At 45.5% G+C, this 15,927-nt stretch overlaps 1 protein-coding gene across 6 annotated transcripts in view; it reads right to left on the reverse strand.

Annotated features, from left to right (window-relative positions):
* The window catches only part of LOC140188740 (kazrin-like), a 709,679-nt gene that overhangs the window by 69,448 nt on the left and 624,304 nt on the right, over positions 1–15,927 (reverse strand). For 5 of the 6 annotated variants that reach the window (XM_072245329.1, XM_072245328.1, XM_072245332.1 and 2 more), the window contains 2 exons: positions 7,271–7,381; positions 6,093–6,298 (listed from right to left, as the gene is read on the reverse strand). In XM_072245329.1, the coding sequence (XP_072101430.1) occupies positions 6,093–6,298; positions 7,271–7,381 (317 nt within the window). The remainder of the gene's footprint in view (positions 1–6,092; positions 6,299–7,270; positions 7,382–15,927) is intronic. The other variant, XM_072245331.1, reaches the window with a different exon arrangement.

A 15,927-nucleotide genomic window follows, 5' to 3' on the forward strand; every position in this document is an offset into this window, starting at 1 on the left:
GCTGCCATGAGAGGGGCGTATGGGAGTACCAACCTTGATGAGGGGTCGAGTGGGCGCAATCCCAGTGAGTGAGGTGTTGGGGTGGTCACTCCGGAGAGTGAGGGACTTGAGAAGGCACTCCTACTCCCACAGAGTGAGGGGTTGGGGTGATCACACTCAGTGAGTGAGGGATTGGAGAGGGCACTCCCTTAGAGGCGTTGGGGTGGTCACTCCAGAGAGTGAAGGACTTGAGAAGGCACTCCCACTCCCACAGAGTGAGGGGTTGGGGTGATCACACTCAGTGAGTGAGGGATTGGAGAGGGCACTCCCTTAGAGTGAGGGGTTGGGGGTGATCACCCTCAGTGAGTGAGGGATTGGAATAATGACTCCCACAGAGTGAGGGGTTGGAGTGATCACCCTCAGTGAGTGAGGGACTTGAGAAGGCACTACCACTCCCACAGAGTGAGGGGTTGGGGGTGATCACCTTCAGTGAGTCAGGGATTGGAACAGTCACTCCCACAGAGTGAGGGGTTGGGGGTGTGATCACCCTCAGTGAGTGAGGGATTGGAATAGTCACTCAGAGTGAGGGGATTGGAGTGGTCACCCTCAGTGAGTGAGGGACTGGAATAGTCACTCCCTTAGAGTGAGGGGATTGGAGTGATCACCCTCAGGGTGAGTGAGGGATTGGAGAGGGCACTCCCACAGAGTGAGGGGTTGGGGGTGATCACCCTCAGTGAGTCAGGGATTGGAACAGTCACTCCTACAGAGTGAAGGGTTGGAGTGATCACCTTCAGTGAGTGAGGGATTGGAGAGGGCACTCCCACAGAGTGAGGGGTTGGGGGTGATCACCCTCAGTGAGTCAGGGATTGGAATAGTCACTCCCACAGAGTGAGGGGTTGGAGTGATCACCTTCAGTGAGTGAGGGATTGGAGAAGGCACTCCCTTAGAGTGAGGGGTTGGGGGTGATCACCCTCAGTGAGTCAGGGATTGGAATAGTCACTCCCACAGAGTGAGGGGTTGGAGTGATCACCACCCTCAGTGAGTGAGGGACTTGAGAAGGCACTCCCACTCCCACAGAGTGAGGGGTTGAGGGTGATCACCCTCAGTGAGTGAGGGATTGGAATAGTCACTCCCTTAGAGTGAGGGGTTGAGGGTGATCACCCTCAGTGAGTGAGGGACTTGAGAAGGCACTCCCACTGCCACAGAGTGAGGGGTTGGGGGTGATCACCCTCAGTGAGTGAGGGATTGGAATAGTCACTGCCACTGTACAGAGCAGCTGCTGCATCACTGGAGGTGCTGTCCTTAGCTGGAGATGTAAAATTGATGTAAAAGACTCAGAAACACTGCTTCAAAGAGGAACAGGTTGAAGATGAAGTGCATGTCACAGTGCCTGCTCATCCCGTCCCTTCAATCTTCGGTAACCCTTAGCAGTTGGCTGCGTGGGTTCTCGAATATGAGAAAGGACGGGGGCTGGAGCAGAGATGGGACGAGTTCAGATTTTTCTTTCTCTTGCTGTGACGTACACCATGCTTTGCATGAATCGGTGTCCCACCAAAGGGTCAAGCCAGTTTCTGCTGCATATGAGCCCGTCTATTGGTTAAGTATGTGGTTTTGATTTCCCCTCTCGACACCTATCCAGTATTTCATGTTCTGGTCATAGCTTGATGCTCAAGTCCAACTCTAACAACTCAGACACAATTATCTCCACTGTACAGAGCAGCTGCTGCATCACTGGAGGTGCTGTCCTTAGCTGGAGATGTAAAATTGATGTAAAAGACTCAGAAGCACTGCTTCAAAGAGGACCAATTGTCCCTAGCCTTCTGGCCAATGCTCACTGGTCATCAGCATCATTATTATCTTGCCTTGGCTGCTACGTTCCCCACCTTAAACCATGGATGAGAGGGAGTGTGGAGGCCGAAGGTCCAGGTGCAGGTAGATTGGACCAGCTAGGTGGCCAGGTTGCCATAATCAAGATGGGCCGAAGGGCCTGTTTCTGTGGTGTAGTACTCTACCATCTTCACCGGTGTTTTGCTGGAATGCACTCAGGTGATGAACCATGCTAAAAACTGCAGTCCTTCCTTTACTAAATGTTCAGAACGACAGGCGATTGATTGGGAATTTAAGCAGATCATGGTGTCCATTCCCTTTGTACATTGGAGATTATCAGTGGCCAGTGTGGTCACGATTCCAACCTGCACAACAAGCAGGAGCAGGCAGAGGCCATCTTCCCTTTCGAACTGCTCAAGACCATGGCTGACATTGCTTAGGCCTCAGAATGCGCTCTCCCTCTGTCCCTCCATTATAAGCACAAATCCATCAATCCATCTTGAACTGAGCCTCCACAGTGATCCAGGGAAGAGAATTCCGAAGATTCGCCGTGCTCATCTGAACCTCAAAAGGCTGCCCCTATTCTGAGACTGTGACCTCTGGTTCTGAAATCCTCGTCCAAAGCAAACATTCCGCATCCTCACTGAAGGTTTTCTCCCCCCTCCAATGCAATCTCCTTTCATTCATCTAAACGCCTGAGAACGCTCAGTCTGCGCTTGGCGAAAAACGCCCTATTGGTCTGCCAGTGCATTGAGATGCCCGTGGAGGAATGCTGCCAATTGGCACATTCCAGACTACACAAGGACGTGCTTAGGGAAGCACTGAAGCAAGGGCTTGGTTGGGAAGGACCAGTGTAGGGCTCTTCTCCTACTAGAGAGGGAGGGGCCAGGTTGGGGGAAGGAAGCCTCTCAATTATTGTAATAGGGATACCGCCCTAGGGAGCTACCTGAGTGGTGGAGGTGCTATGGATGTGTAGGAATGTAATGCAAAACAGCACTGATAGTACTTTTTTAAGATTATGGGGACACTCAGTCCTCGTTTATTGTCATTTAGAAATGCATGCATCAAAAAATGATACAATGTTCCTCCAGTATGATATCAGAGAAACACAAGACAGACCAAGACTAAAACTGACAAAGACCACATAATTATAACATATAGTTACAACAGTGCAAAGCAATACCGTAATTTGATAAGAGCAGACCATGGCACGATAAAAAAAAAGTCTCAAGTCCCGAAAGCCCCAACATCTCAGCCAGACAGTAGAAGGGAGAAGCTCTCCTGGCCATGAGCTTCCAGCGTCGCAAACTTGCCGATGCAGCATCCTGGAAGCATCCGACCACAGTCCAACTCTGAGTCTGTCCGAAAACTTTGAGCCTCTGACACTGAGCACCATCTCTGCCGAGTGCTTCGACCCCGCCCCCGGCCACCGAGCAACAAGCAAAGCCGACGATTCGGGGCCTCCCCTCTGGAGATTTCGGATCACACAGTAGTGGCGGCAGCGAAACAGGCATTTCAGAAGTTTCACCAGATGTTCCTCCGTGCTCTCACGTCTGCCTCCATCAAATCAGAATTGTGCATGGCCTCCTACTTGACAGATAACAGATATTCATCACTGGAGAGACCCTGCGCTCTACGTCGCGTTGCCAACTTCTCCTCCTCCGCATTACGTGTTCACTTTGAATGTAGAGAATGTAAAGAATGGCTTATTCTTGTAAATATTTTTCTATCATGAAGAAGTTTATTTGGTTTAAAGAAAAAACTACCTTCCTGGAGACCGTAGTCCCGTTCCAAACTGTGGCCCCTTGAGAGATGTCAAAGCAGGGTCCAGTATGTTTGCTTTGATATCGGGGCTTTCCATTTAAAATAACAGCAAAGTCCCCCAGCCTCCAATAGAGCTCACCAATATGAGAGAACTGGACAAGGCTGCAATGCCTACAGCAACAGAAACCATTCTGAGACTAAATGGAACATTATCGTGTTTCTTAATAGCTCCTTTGTTCCATATTTCTATCTCAGTGTAGAAATATCATTTATAAGCTAATGTCAAAATATCATTTAAAAGCTAACGTGACTCATAGAGTTTCACTGAAGTACTTAAACAGGGGTGTGACATATGCAAGTATGTGAAAGGAAAGCAGTCTTTACAGTAAATGTTCTGGTGTTAATGAGTACTGGACTGAGTGATTAGATGGGCAGGATATAGGATATTGAACATTTAAATTGCCTTGGCAACAGAGCTGCTGCAATAAAATACCAAACATTGCTTTAAATTGTTCAGACTCTACAGAAAGCTCCCTTCGTACTGAAGGTAATGGGAGCTGCTACTGAAGGCTACCTTCTGCGCCAATGGTTTATTAATCCTCCGCTCTCCTGGGACGACAAAGAACGGCTGCTGGAGGCAAAGGAACCCAAAGGCTTCTTTCCCACTGCCGCTGCAGCAGGCCTGTCAATCACCAGGCCAGAGACTGGCAAATGTAACAAGGAGAGAGAGGGGAGAAAAGAGTCTTCAGCGTCACAGACATAATGGGAAATTATTTGAGGATTTTTAATCACGGGCCTTTATATAATCTGGGAGGCGACAATGTGACAATGGTTCAGATATGTACACGGTCCTCATTTAGATTCAGATATGGAAGGTCTTTTGGGTGATTCCAGACTATTCATGCTTAATTAACAATCACTCCTGCTCCATCCCTGCCCACGCAACAGTTAAATGAGTCCAAGAGGAGAAATCTGTCCGAAGTCACTCACACTAAGCTGGTCCTACTGACTCATACATTGTATTCCTCTCGTTTCAGCATAGTGAACTGGGTCAAATACTGGCAAGGGAGAACACTGATGTTTAACTCCAAAAACCAAGGACTAATTTCTATTCCTAGCTGTACAGCATTCTCAGCCATATGTTCAATACTTTTATTGCATTTCCAGGAATAATCCTCAAAACTTTTAAAAACATTTTCAGAATCAAGGCAATGCTGTAAAAGTTAGCATTTATTGCCTACCACTGTCCATAACTGGGAAGGTAGTGGCGAGCGACAGTATGTACAACTGTAGTTCTATTGGGAAGATGCTCCTCCAGTTGGGACAGGTGTTCCAACACAACCCCATGGAAGGACAATGTATTTTCCAAGTCAGGATAGTGCTCAGTTTGAAGAGGAATCTGCAGTTCGTGGAGTTCCCAAGCACCGCATTCTCAGGAAGAGGCGATCTTCCCTTTCAAACTGCACAAGATCATTGATTAAACCTCAGAATGCACTACCCCTCTGTTCCCATGTCTTTAATGACGATAGAGGTAAAGTATTTGGAGGTGCTGTTAGATTGGTCAAGGCAAGTAATTTCAGTGCTTTGTGCAAGATTGGCCATTGTGAACATCGCTTGGACACGTTGCTTAAATCACTCGCCTCGTGCAATTTTTAGTATGGAAGCAAAATTAAGAATTGTGCCTGTCTGCAGTTTGTCACGTTTGCTCCAGCTCTTCCATGCATTTTCCACACTCGTGTACAAAGGTCCTTAGATTTTGGCAGTGATGTCACGTGGAAGACCCCTGTAAAGCTGAGTCTCTTTCATGAAAGTGGGCAACTGAGACCACCTTCTGCATTAGTCTGATGGAACGCATCTTAACTGGCCTTCCACTCCTCTCCCTTTTGCCACGCGATGCCCCTTCTACTGTACCCCTTTAATTTTGATATTGTTTGAGACATACGGAGCTGTTGCGGTAATTGCTACTGACCTGTTATCCAGAGGCCCAGGTTCAAATTTCTGGATTGTGCAAAACAGCTCTTGGCCTGAAAAATAACTGCAAAAGCCTGCCTGGTTGACTAATCATTTTCAGCAGAGGAAATCTCCTCCATCTGCACCTAATCTGGACTATATGTGATTCCAGTCCCACTCTGTGTGGTTGAATTTCAAATCTCTCTTAATGGTCTAGCAAGCCATTCATTAATGATGGGAAATACATACATATTGATCTTGCCAGCAATTCCCATGTCTCAAAAAATGATTAACACTCTTCCCTCAATACATCTGGACCCTATCCTGATACTTCTCACGCAGATGGGATTACTTCTGCAACCCTCACTTCCCAACGGAGTTGCTGACCCTTGTTGTCCTGACCTGATCTTCAAGGCCCAGGCGACATACCTTGGGTTTTGGGTGCAATAGGTATTTGTCTCACATAAAGTTGCCCCACTGCGTTGGAACCCAACACAATGGATGGTGGAAGAATTTCTAAATAGCAAGCTTTCCTCTTGGCCCAACGACTGATATGGGGATTGTACCCTTACCTTTCCACTTTTGACATTCTCCGTGCAAGACTTGATGTACATTGGCATCGCCATGACAACCTCCAGCCAGGCCTGTACAGTACCCGCCTTCCAGTGAGACATCGGCATGGTCCTTGCAATCTCCACCTGCTGCAACCTGTCCAGATGCTCATCGCCCTCAGATAAGCTGAGGCTCAGATTTGTGGGGCTGGACAGACCATCAGAATCTGTAGTGAAGAGAAATGGTAGCATCAGCAAAGCTTCAAATTCCCTTATAATTTTATAGTGATATGCTGTCTTATTTTACATTTTCTTTCAGTTAAAAAAGTTGGGATGAATTCCTGTAATTTCCTCCTCCCCCTTCCATCTTCTTCTATTCCCCAGTCTATCTTCTTGTTTCTTCTCCTCACCTGCCTATCACCTCCCCCTGGAACCCCCTCCTTTCCCCTCTCCCATCAGATTCCTTTTTCTCCACTCTCTGCCTTTTCTACCTATTACCTCTCAGCTTCTTTCTTCACCCTCCCTCCCTCCTCCCACCTACCTGGTTTACCGATCACCTTCTAGCTTGTACCCCTTCCCCTTTCCCCCATCTTTTTATTCTTGCACGTTCCCCCTTCCTTTTCAGTCCTGCTGAAGGGTCTTGGCCCCAAATGTCTACTGTTTATTCACTTCCTTAGATGTTGCCTAACCCGCTGAGTTCCTCCAGCATTTTGAGTCTGTTTCTCTGGAAATTCCAGCATCTGCAGAATCTCTTGTGCTGATGAATTCAGGGAGCTGAGGCATATTGTTAATATTGTTATAGGAACACCAGGAATAGGGTTGTCTACTCAGCTTCTAGAGCTTTGCCTGTCATTCACTAAATCACATCTGATCTGTCTTCCAGGCCAATACACTCATCTTTAATCCACTCTTGTTTACCCAATGAAACCATGAGATTTCCCAAACTCCCGGTACCCATACAGGGTTCTAAGCTTCCACTGCTCCTTCTGTGGAAAATATGCTCCTGATGTCACACTCAAATGGCCCAGCTCCAACTAGCTTTGGATTGTGTCATCACAGGAAGCGAGCAAACTTTCCATTCCCAACACAAATTGAATGTGATGAATGACAGTAAAATAAATCTCTGCCGGCTCCATAGTGGGTGAGGCACTGAGGTAGTGTGAGGAGAGTATTGTAGAAATAATCATAAAGTGCATTACAGGAAGACCCAGTGTGCCAGTTCTGCTTTTGTTCGTTCTTTGTGCAGGGAGGAGAGATTTGGGAGTTGATGATCGTGCTGCCGTTCTTTTCTTTCTTGGTTTTGTGGCTATCTGGAGAAGAAGAATTTCAGAGTTGTATACTTTGATAATAAATGAACCTTTGAACCTTTTTGACAGGAAGTTTCTACTGCATTGAATCCTTTTGTTATTTGAAAGAGTTTGACTGGATTAATGCCAATTTCCATTGAAATGCCACCTTTCGCACATCAGAGAAACGTTTAGTTTGTCTGTATTCATGTTGAATGGCATTTAATCTGAACTTGAACTTGAAATGGCTCAAGGTCTTTCGTAGGAGGGCTACAAACATAAAGTATAATATTGAATCACTTTAAGAAGATGAGGTATGAAGCCTACTCCCCAGGCTTGTATAGAAACTCAGCTTGTTGGCCGGCTCTGCTAACAGCCACTGGCCTCAGCGGTGAGAAAGCCAGCTTACATCTAGGGTTGGTATGACTTGGGTCCCACCAAACTGGAAAGTTGGGATGTTTGACTAATGAAACTCTGGTTTGGGCAGATGCTGTAAAAACTCTGCTCATACACAATTGATGGTCAGCAAGAAGTAACAAATTGCACACTGCTTAATACTATAAAGGAAGTACATTTACAAATTTCAGCTTTATTGAACAGTTAGTAAGAAAATGAAAGGGAGAAAGAAATAAAAGGGCCATTACAGTTAACCCACTCCAAATGTGCACATACAGTTGGAGCTCATCTTGAAGTTGTCCTTCTTAGTCACGTGCTGGATCCGCGGTCTGCGTGAAAGCACGCACCATATTCCGATCTTTGCTCAATATCCATCTCGAACCAATAGGCTCTCCCTCGGGAGTCTCGGCCTTCCTCCATGGAGCCATTCGTCTGCACAAAGCACCTTGTGCAACAGGGCGGCATCTTCAGCCTTCTTCCCTACTGTCCTCTCACAGCTCCCACCAAAAAGATCCCCCAAACCAGACTACTATCCTTCTGAAAACCCTTTCCCACTATCCTGACTGGCTGACTCACATTCCTGAGTTGGACAACGAGTCCTTACCCTAGCCGAAGCCAAAACACGCTTTCTAGCATGGCACACTGCTTTTACAGAAAACTGCTTGTAATGAAATACCTACAGCATAGCATTGCGCGACGAAAACCTAGTGGTTGGACTTTAATAAGCAGGACCCTCAACCAGGTCTGATCAAGACTCCCTGTCTCAGCACACCTCTTTTCTCTGTCATATGTGCTAAATGCTTGCGCTCCATCCTTCCTCTACCAACCAGCCAGTTGTATATGATAAATTGTGAACATTCTAAGTTATAGTGTTCTAAGGGTCCAGAAGTCTCCCATTCAATCAACAGCTCTGCTGAGCTACCAGGGTTTAGCAGAAATGATGGTGGTGGTCCATCATATCCCTTGAACTTAAAAGGGCTTAGTCAGAAGTGGTTGGCTACAAAGAGCAAACTTTCTGTTCCCAACACAAATAGAATATAATGAATGGTGGTCGAATAAAACTGTGTTAGCTCCATAGTGAGGGAGGCACAGAGGCAGAGTGAGGAGTGTGCTGTAGAGATAGGTGACATTGAGTATAGAAGGAACTTAGAAGAGATATTACAATTCCACAGGGGAAGATATGAGTTCATGGTATTGGGGAAAGTGTGAATAGGCTGAAGACTGATAGAGTCAGAAAGTTAGAAGACAGTCAGAATAAATAGGAATTTTTCAGACTGGAAGGACGTAACTAGTGGAGTGCCCTCAATGATCCAGAGGAGCTGGGGGCGGGGGGGGGCAGAGTATGAGGTATCCAAATGTGTCAGCAAAAGGTATAACATGATGAGGATGTTTGGAATTTGCAACAAGATATAGATAAAGTAAGTGGCAAAGAAATTTGGTGAATAGGGTTTAATGAGAGAAAATGTGAGATCACACACTTCAGTACAAGGATTTGAAGGCAGGCTATTATCTAAATGGAGAGAAATTGCAAATGAGAGAAATACAGAGGGATCTAAGTTTCTTGTGCATGAATCAGAAATATTTTGCGGGCACGTAGTTATAAAGATAAATGCAATATTGGTCTTTATTACAAAGGGCTTTGAGTTTAGACATAGAGAGGTATTTTATATCATTGGACAGGGGATCGATGAGGCCACACATGCAGTATTGTGCTCCGTTGTGGTCCCCTTATTTAAGAAATTATTTATTGGCATTAGAGATTTGCCAGGTTAATTACTGCAATGAGAGGATTCTTCTCTCATGAGTGGCTGAAGAGTTGGAACTGTATTATTTTGGATTTAGAAGGATGAGGCGTGATTTGTTTGAAACATATATATATAAGGGTGGATGTCAAGATGTGAATTAGTCTCAGAGGGGCTGGTTACTCGATAATGGGGTGGTCATTTAAAACCAAGGTGTGTAGGAATTACTTTTTCCCAGACAGTGATGAATCTCTTGAAATCTGTACCCTGAATGATGTGGAGGTTAAGTCCTTAGAAGTATTTTAAAGAGAAGGAAGAAAGATTTCTGGAAGATCTGGGAATTGAGGGGTATAGGGCAGTGGCACAGAGGCAGAGCTGAAGTCTGGGGCAGATCAGCTGTGAATGTATTGAGTGTTCTAGTCCTGCTCTGATCTTGTATAATAGAACAGAGTAACAGAGTCTAGGAAATCAAAGAGGACAGTTCTGGCAGAGGAGTAGGGCATATGGTGAGTGGATTAATGTAGTTTCAGAGGGTTTGAGGAGTGGTACAGAAGATTGGTTTTCAGTAGAGATGGACTCTATGGCAATAATTGGGTGAAAGGAGAAATCAGGAGGAGGAAAGTAAGCACTGAAGTAGTACAGATTAACATTGAGAAGTGACAATGAATTTTTTTCGGTGTGGGTTCAAAGAAAGGACAAAATAGAACGAGTTCCATTAACTCAAATGTGTGTGCAATACTTTTGAAATGTTGTCACTGGAGAAACACAATAGCAATGCAGAGTGCAGTTAACTCAAAGTAATAATGGCCAGACAATCTGATATACTGTGTGTGTGTGCTTGGCTGTGGGACAACCACTAGCTAGGAGACAAGGGAGGAATATTCAGAGATGAATGATCAGCTGGTCAGTAGCCATAGGAGACATGGGTCCATGTCTCATCCAATAGTCGATGCTGTAGCCCTCTCAAAACTACTTGGGTGCAGTAAAATGTCTAACAATGCCTCATTTTTTTGTGCTGCATTAGATCTGGAGTAACAATTATTTTGTTCTCCTTTATACTAGCATAAAGGAAATGACATTAAACAATTGTGGATCAGAGCAAAGCCAGAGGTGAAAACCCAGTCACACAACGAGAAGACATAAAGACAGGTGACCAAAGCCATCCGGGGAGGGAAGGCTGAAACAACAGAGGGCTGGGCCACAACTGACTACGCGCGAGGAAGCGAAGGTGCACAATTCTGCCTTTATGCCTCTGTGACTCTAATTACACGTTGTGGGCTGAAACATGCAAGTATGAGCAAAGTAACACTTCCTGTGTGGGGCGACAAGCACAAAGTGCTAGCGGAACTCAGCAGCCGGGCGGCTTCTATGGAGAGGAATAAGCAGTCGACGTTTCAGGTCGAGACCCTTCATCAGGACTGGAAAGGAAAGGGGAAGAAGCCGGAGTAAAAAGGTGGGAGAGGGGATCGAGTCTGGGTGAGCACAGAGTCGAAGAGTCTGACAGCAGCAGAGATCACAGAACGAGAGTGGTGAGAGAGGGTCTCATGGAACGCCCATTAAGTGGGCAGGAATTGAGAATCTAAATCTGCTGTATACAGCAGGTTCCAACTGACAGGGAAGCAACTTGTTCATCACACGCACAGAACTAGACAGGAAACACTCATCAGATCAAAAGGATGTAAGAAATAGGTTATAAAATAATTAAATGGTCCACTAGTATGATAAGACAGACTCTTGACCTTGTAATCTACCTCATTACATAGAAACATAGAAAACCTACAGCACAATACAGGCCCTTCAGCCCACAAAGCTGTGCCGAACATGACCTTAACTCAGACATTACTGAGGATCACCCATAGCCCTCTATTTTTCTAAGCTCCATGTACCTGTCCAGGAGTCTCTTAAAAGACCCTATCATATCTGCCTCCACCACCGTCGCCGGCAGCCCATTCCATGCACTCACCACTCTCTGTGTAAAAAACTTAGCCCTGACATCTCCTCTGTATGATCTTGCACTTCATTGTTTCCTTGTATTGCATCTTTTCTGTAGCTGTTAGACTTTATTCTGCGTTATGTAAAAGTTCCTGACGAAGGGTCTCGGCCTGAAACGTCGACTGTACCTCTTCCTAGAGATGCTGCCTGGCCTGCTGCGTTCACCAGCAACTTTGATGTGTGTTGCTTGAAATTCCAGCGTCTGCAGATTTCCTCGCGTTCTGCATTATGTTATTGCTTTACTATGTACAACCCCAAGGCAGTATGTAATGATCTGATTTGTATGAAATGTATGCAAGACAAACTCCATCTGGGTACATGTGACAGTAATAAACTTATTATAATTCCAAACAGTAACCAGAGTACGTTTCTATGGGATCATCTCTCATTTCTTCAAATTCGAGAGAGTTCAGTCATAGACTGCTCAATCTCTCCTCATATAATGAACCAGCATCTCCAGGAATTAGTCAACTGAACCCTCACTTCATCCCCTCCAGAATCACGTTATCCTTCATTATAAATACTAGAAAGTCTGAAAATGCTGGAAATTCAAAGCAACACACACAAAATGCTGAAGGAACTCAGCAAATCAGGTCGCACCTATGGAAATGAATAAACAGTCAATGTTTTAGGCCAAGGGACTTCTTCAGGACGTCCTGACGAATTTCCATAGATGCTGCCTAACTCGCTGAACTCCTCCAGCATTTTGTGTGTGTTGCTTATCATTCATTAGGCAGGAAGATTCTACCTGCACAAAAAAAATCCACATGTGGACTCACCAGGGCCCTGTGTAGCTGTAGCAAGATCTCTCTGCTTTTCCTTTCATTTTCCCTTACACCTGATGTATGTGCTAACCAACCTCTCAATGATGAGTATGGAAGGAACACCAAAGTCCTTGAATGCTAAAACCTTCCAATCTCCCACCATTTAATAACCACTCCTCTTCTCTATTTTTCTGTCCCATATGACCTCATATTCTTTCACAATCCTCATACCAAGCCCTGGTCCATCCACTTAGCCCCAGTATAACCTGCCAAAGCCTCTTCACAATCACAGTCCAGACTGTATCCGAGAGAGAAAGTTAAGATCTGAGCCCATGACTTCTTGTCAAATCTCTGAGTATCCAGGAAATGCTAACGCTACCTTTGCCTGCACAAATGCCTTGGGACCAGCTGATTGCCTCCAGCATCTGTTCTATTTTCCTGTTCCATTTTATGGCCTTGTGTAATGCAGCATTAGAAGGTGCATCTGGCTCCATGGACAACGTCTGCATTGTATTCTTTTCAGCATAGTCTTGCCCTCATTTTAGGCGAGGACATGCTGAGGAAACAGACAATAGGCGCAGGAGTAGGCCATTCGGCCCTTCGAGCCAGCACTGCCATTCACTGTGATCATGGCTGATCATCCACAATCAGTATCCAGCTCCTGCCTTATCCCCATAACCTTTGATTCCGCTATCTTTACGAGCTCTATCCATCTCTTTCTTGAAAGCATCCAGAGACTTGGCCTCCATTGCCTTCTGGGGCAGAGCGTTTCACATATCCACCACTCTCTGGGTGGAAAAAGTTTTTCCTCAAAACTTTTGTGAGGAGTGAGGTTAGTATTAATTCTATACTTTCAAGATCTGTATGTTCCTACCCAAGCCATCCCGACTGTCCTTGAATGCCGTTGACAGCCTGCTATGGAAACACCAATGCCTAGGAACAGAAATGTCTATGCAGAAAGTGGTAGATACAGCCAAGTCCATCACAGGAAAAGCTCGCCCCGCCACTGAGAACATTCATATGGAGTGCAGTCACAAGGGAGCAGCATCCGTCATCGAACACCCCCACCATCCAGGCCATACCCTTTTATCTTCTTATTTCAAGCTTGTTATTTATTGCTATTTATTTATTATCTGCATTTGCGTCGCTTCTTTATAGTTTACAGATCTGTTTACAGTTACTCTTCAAATAGATTTGCCCACAGAAAAGGAATCTCAGGGTTGTATGTGGTGACATGTATGTATCCTGCTAATAAATTTTACTTGGAACTTTGATGTAAGTATGGGATGGGTAACTGTACCATTAAATGCTGCCTTCTCAGTTTTGGGGTTGACGTTGTTTACAGTTTTCTTTCAACGGGTACCCCGTATCTCTACTCCTCAGCATTTCCGTCCTCAAAGATAAAAAACAATTATCAATCTTTCAGCCTGTGCAAATGCTCTCCACAATCTGCTTCTTGTCTTTTTCCTTGAAGTCCCTGAACAAACTATTCCATTCCAAATCCTTGCCCACCCCTCCTGAATCTCTTACTCACTCTTCCTTCAGTTAGTCCTGACGAAGGGTCTTGGCCTGAAACGTCGACTGCACCTCTTCCTGGAGATGCTGCCTGGCCTGCTGCGTTCATCAGCAACTTTGATGTGTGTTGCTTGAATTTCCAGCATCTGCAAAATTCCTGTTGTCCACCCCTCCTGAACTGGTTTCTGCTCCTACCACGACACATGAACAGCTCTGCCAAAGTCTGTGTCCTGCCAAGTGGCTTTGTCAAAGGTAACCCCTCCCTCTGCAACGTCCTCAGTCTTGCTGGGGCTTTTGACATGGTTGGCTACACAATTCTCCGACAACACCTTCCGATTGTCACCCAGCCTCATCAGCCTCCAACCTTATCTACCCAGTTGTAGTCGTGACCTCTACCTTTTCACCTGCCCTGCCACCTCTAGCATACCACAAGGATCTCTCTTTACTCACAATCTCCTCCCACTTCTCACCTACATGCAGCGTCTTGGCAAAAACATCTGAAAATATAGCCAAAGTTTCAGAATCAGAATCAGAATCAGGTTTAATATCATCGGCATATGTTGTGAAATTTGTTGTCTTTGCAGCAGCAGCACAGTGCAATACATAATAATAGAAAAAAAAACATGAATTGAAATAAATATATATGCATTAAATAGTTAAATTAAAAAAGTAGTGCAAAAATAGAAATAAGGGTTCAATGTCCATTCAGAAATCAGACGGCAGAGGGGAAGAAGCTGTTCCTGTATCACTGAGTGTGTGCCTTCAGGCTCCTGTACCTCCTTCCTGGTGGTAGCAATGAGAACATGGCATGACCTGGGTGATGTGGGTCCTTAATGATGAATGCCATCTTTTTGAGGCATCGCTCCTTGAGATCCTGTGCAGTAGCCGCAGCCGCACCCCCTCCCCCCCCCACATACCAGACCGTGATACAGCCAGTGAGAATGCTCTCCATGGTACATCGGTAGAAATTAGCGAGTGCCTTTGGTGACATACTAAACCCCTCATATTCCTCGTGCAATACAGCTGCTGTTGTGCCTTCTTTGTAGCTACATTGATATGTCTGGTCCAGGATGTTTAGTCTCAGAGGTATTGACACCCAGGAACTTGAAATTGTTCACACTTTTCACTTCTGATCCTTCCATGAGGATTGGTGTGTGTTCCTTCCTCTTACCCCTTTCTGAAGTCCATTTGTACAATGGCCACAGTCTGTCTTTTCTCTCTACCCTCCCACAGCACCCGTCCCCAACCAACCTCTAAATTGTGAGCCTGCTTCTCTGACATCCAGAACAAGTAGAACTGACATTTTCTTTAATGAAATATTGGGAGTTCCAAAGCTGTTGCCTTTGAACAAAACCCTGACTATACCCCTCTTCCCAGCATCTGGAAATGAGTACATTACTGCGGGGAGAACACGATCACAAATCCAAGGTTATACCCTTGTTGGCCTACATTCGTTACTAATTAAGTACAACTTTATTTTTAAATTTAACAACCCTGCTTTCAAGCTTTTACTTATTAATTTTATTATTATTAATGGCTCCGTCTGTCTAAGTAGATAATGGATGCACCCTGGGGGTGCAGGCCTGGGCGATGAATATGGAGATCCTGGGCTGCCCAGACATCAAGATCCCCCGCAGATGTGGTCCAAAGGAATGCGAAGCAGTACATTTGGCATCAGCTTGGCTGCAGGAGCCGCCGGGAGATGACGTGATACGCCATCCAACAGTCTTAGGGGCTCCACCCCGGATTTGTGTAGGGTTTACTCCTTAGCCTTCTCTTCTCCTGAAGATACCCACAAGGCAGTGGGATCCGTAACCCTGGATAGGGGCCCATACCGGGTACTGTCAGCCGGAGCCAGCTGAGCCTGGGACTCGTGTAAGGCAGGGTCATCACACCCTGTAGTAGTGACATATGGAGCCATTACCCACTACCTAGTTTTAATTTATTATTAATTTATAGGACGATATAAAGAAAATATATAAAAATTAGCCTTATTTGTCACACGCACTTCAAACCATACAGTGAAATATATTGTTTGCGTTTAGGATGTGCCAGGCAGCCCACAGTGTCACCATGCTTCCAGCGGCGACACGACAATGCTCACAACTTTTCTAATTCTAACTGGTACATCTTTGGAAAAGTGGGAGGAAACTACAGCACC

Source organism: Mobula birostris, chromosome 27, assembly GCF_030028105.1.
Source record: "Mobula birostris isolate sMobBir1 chromosome 27, sMobBir1.hap1, whole genome shotgun sequence".
Classification (NCBI taxonomy): Eukaryota; Metazoa; Chordata; class Chondrichthyes; order Myliobatiformes; family Myliobatidae; genus Mobula; species Mobula birostris.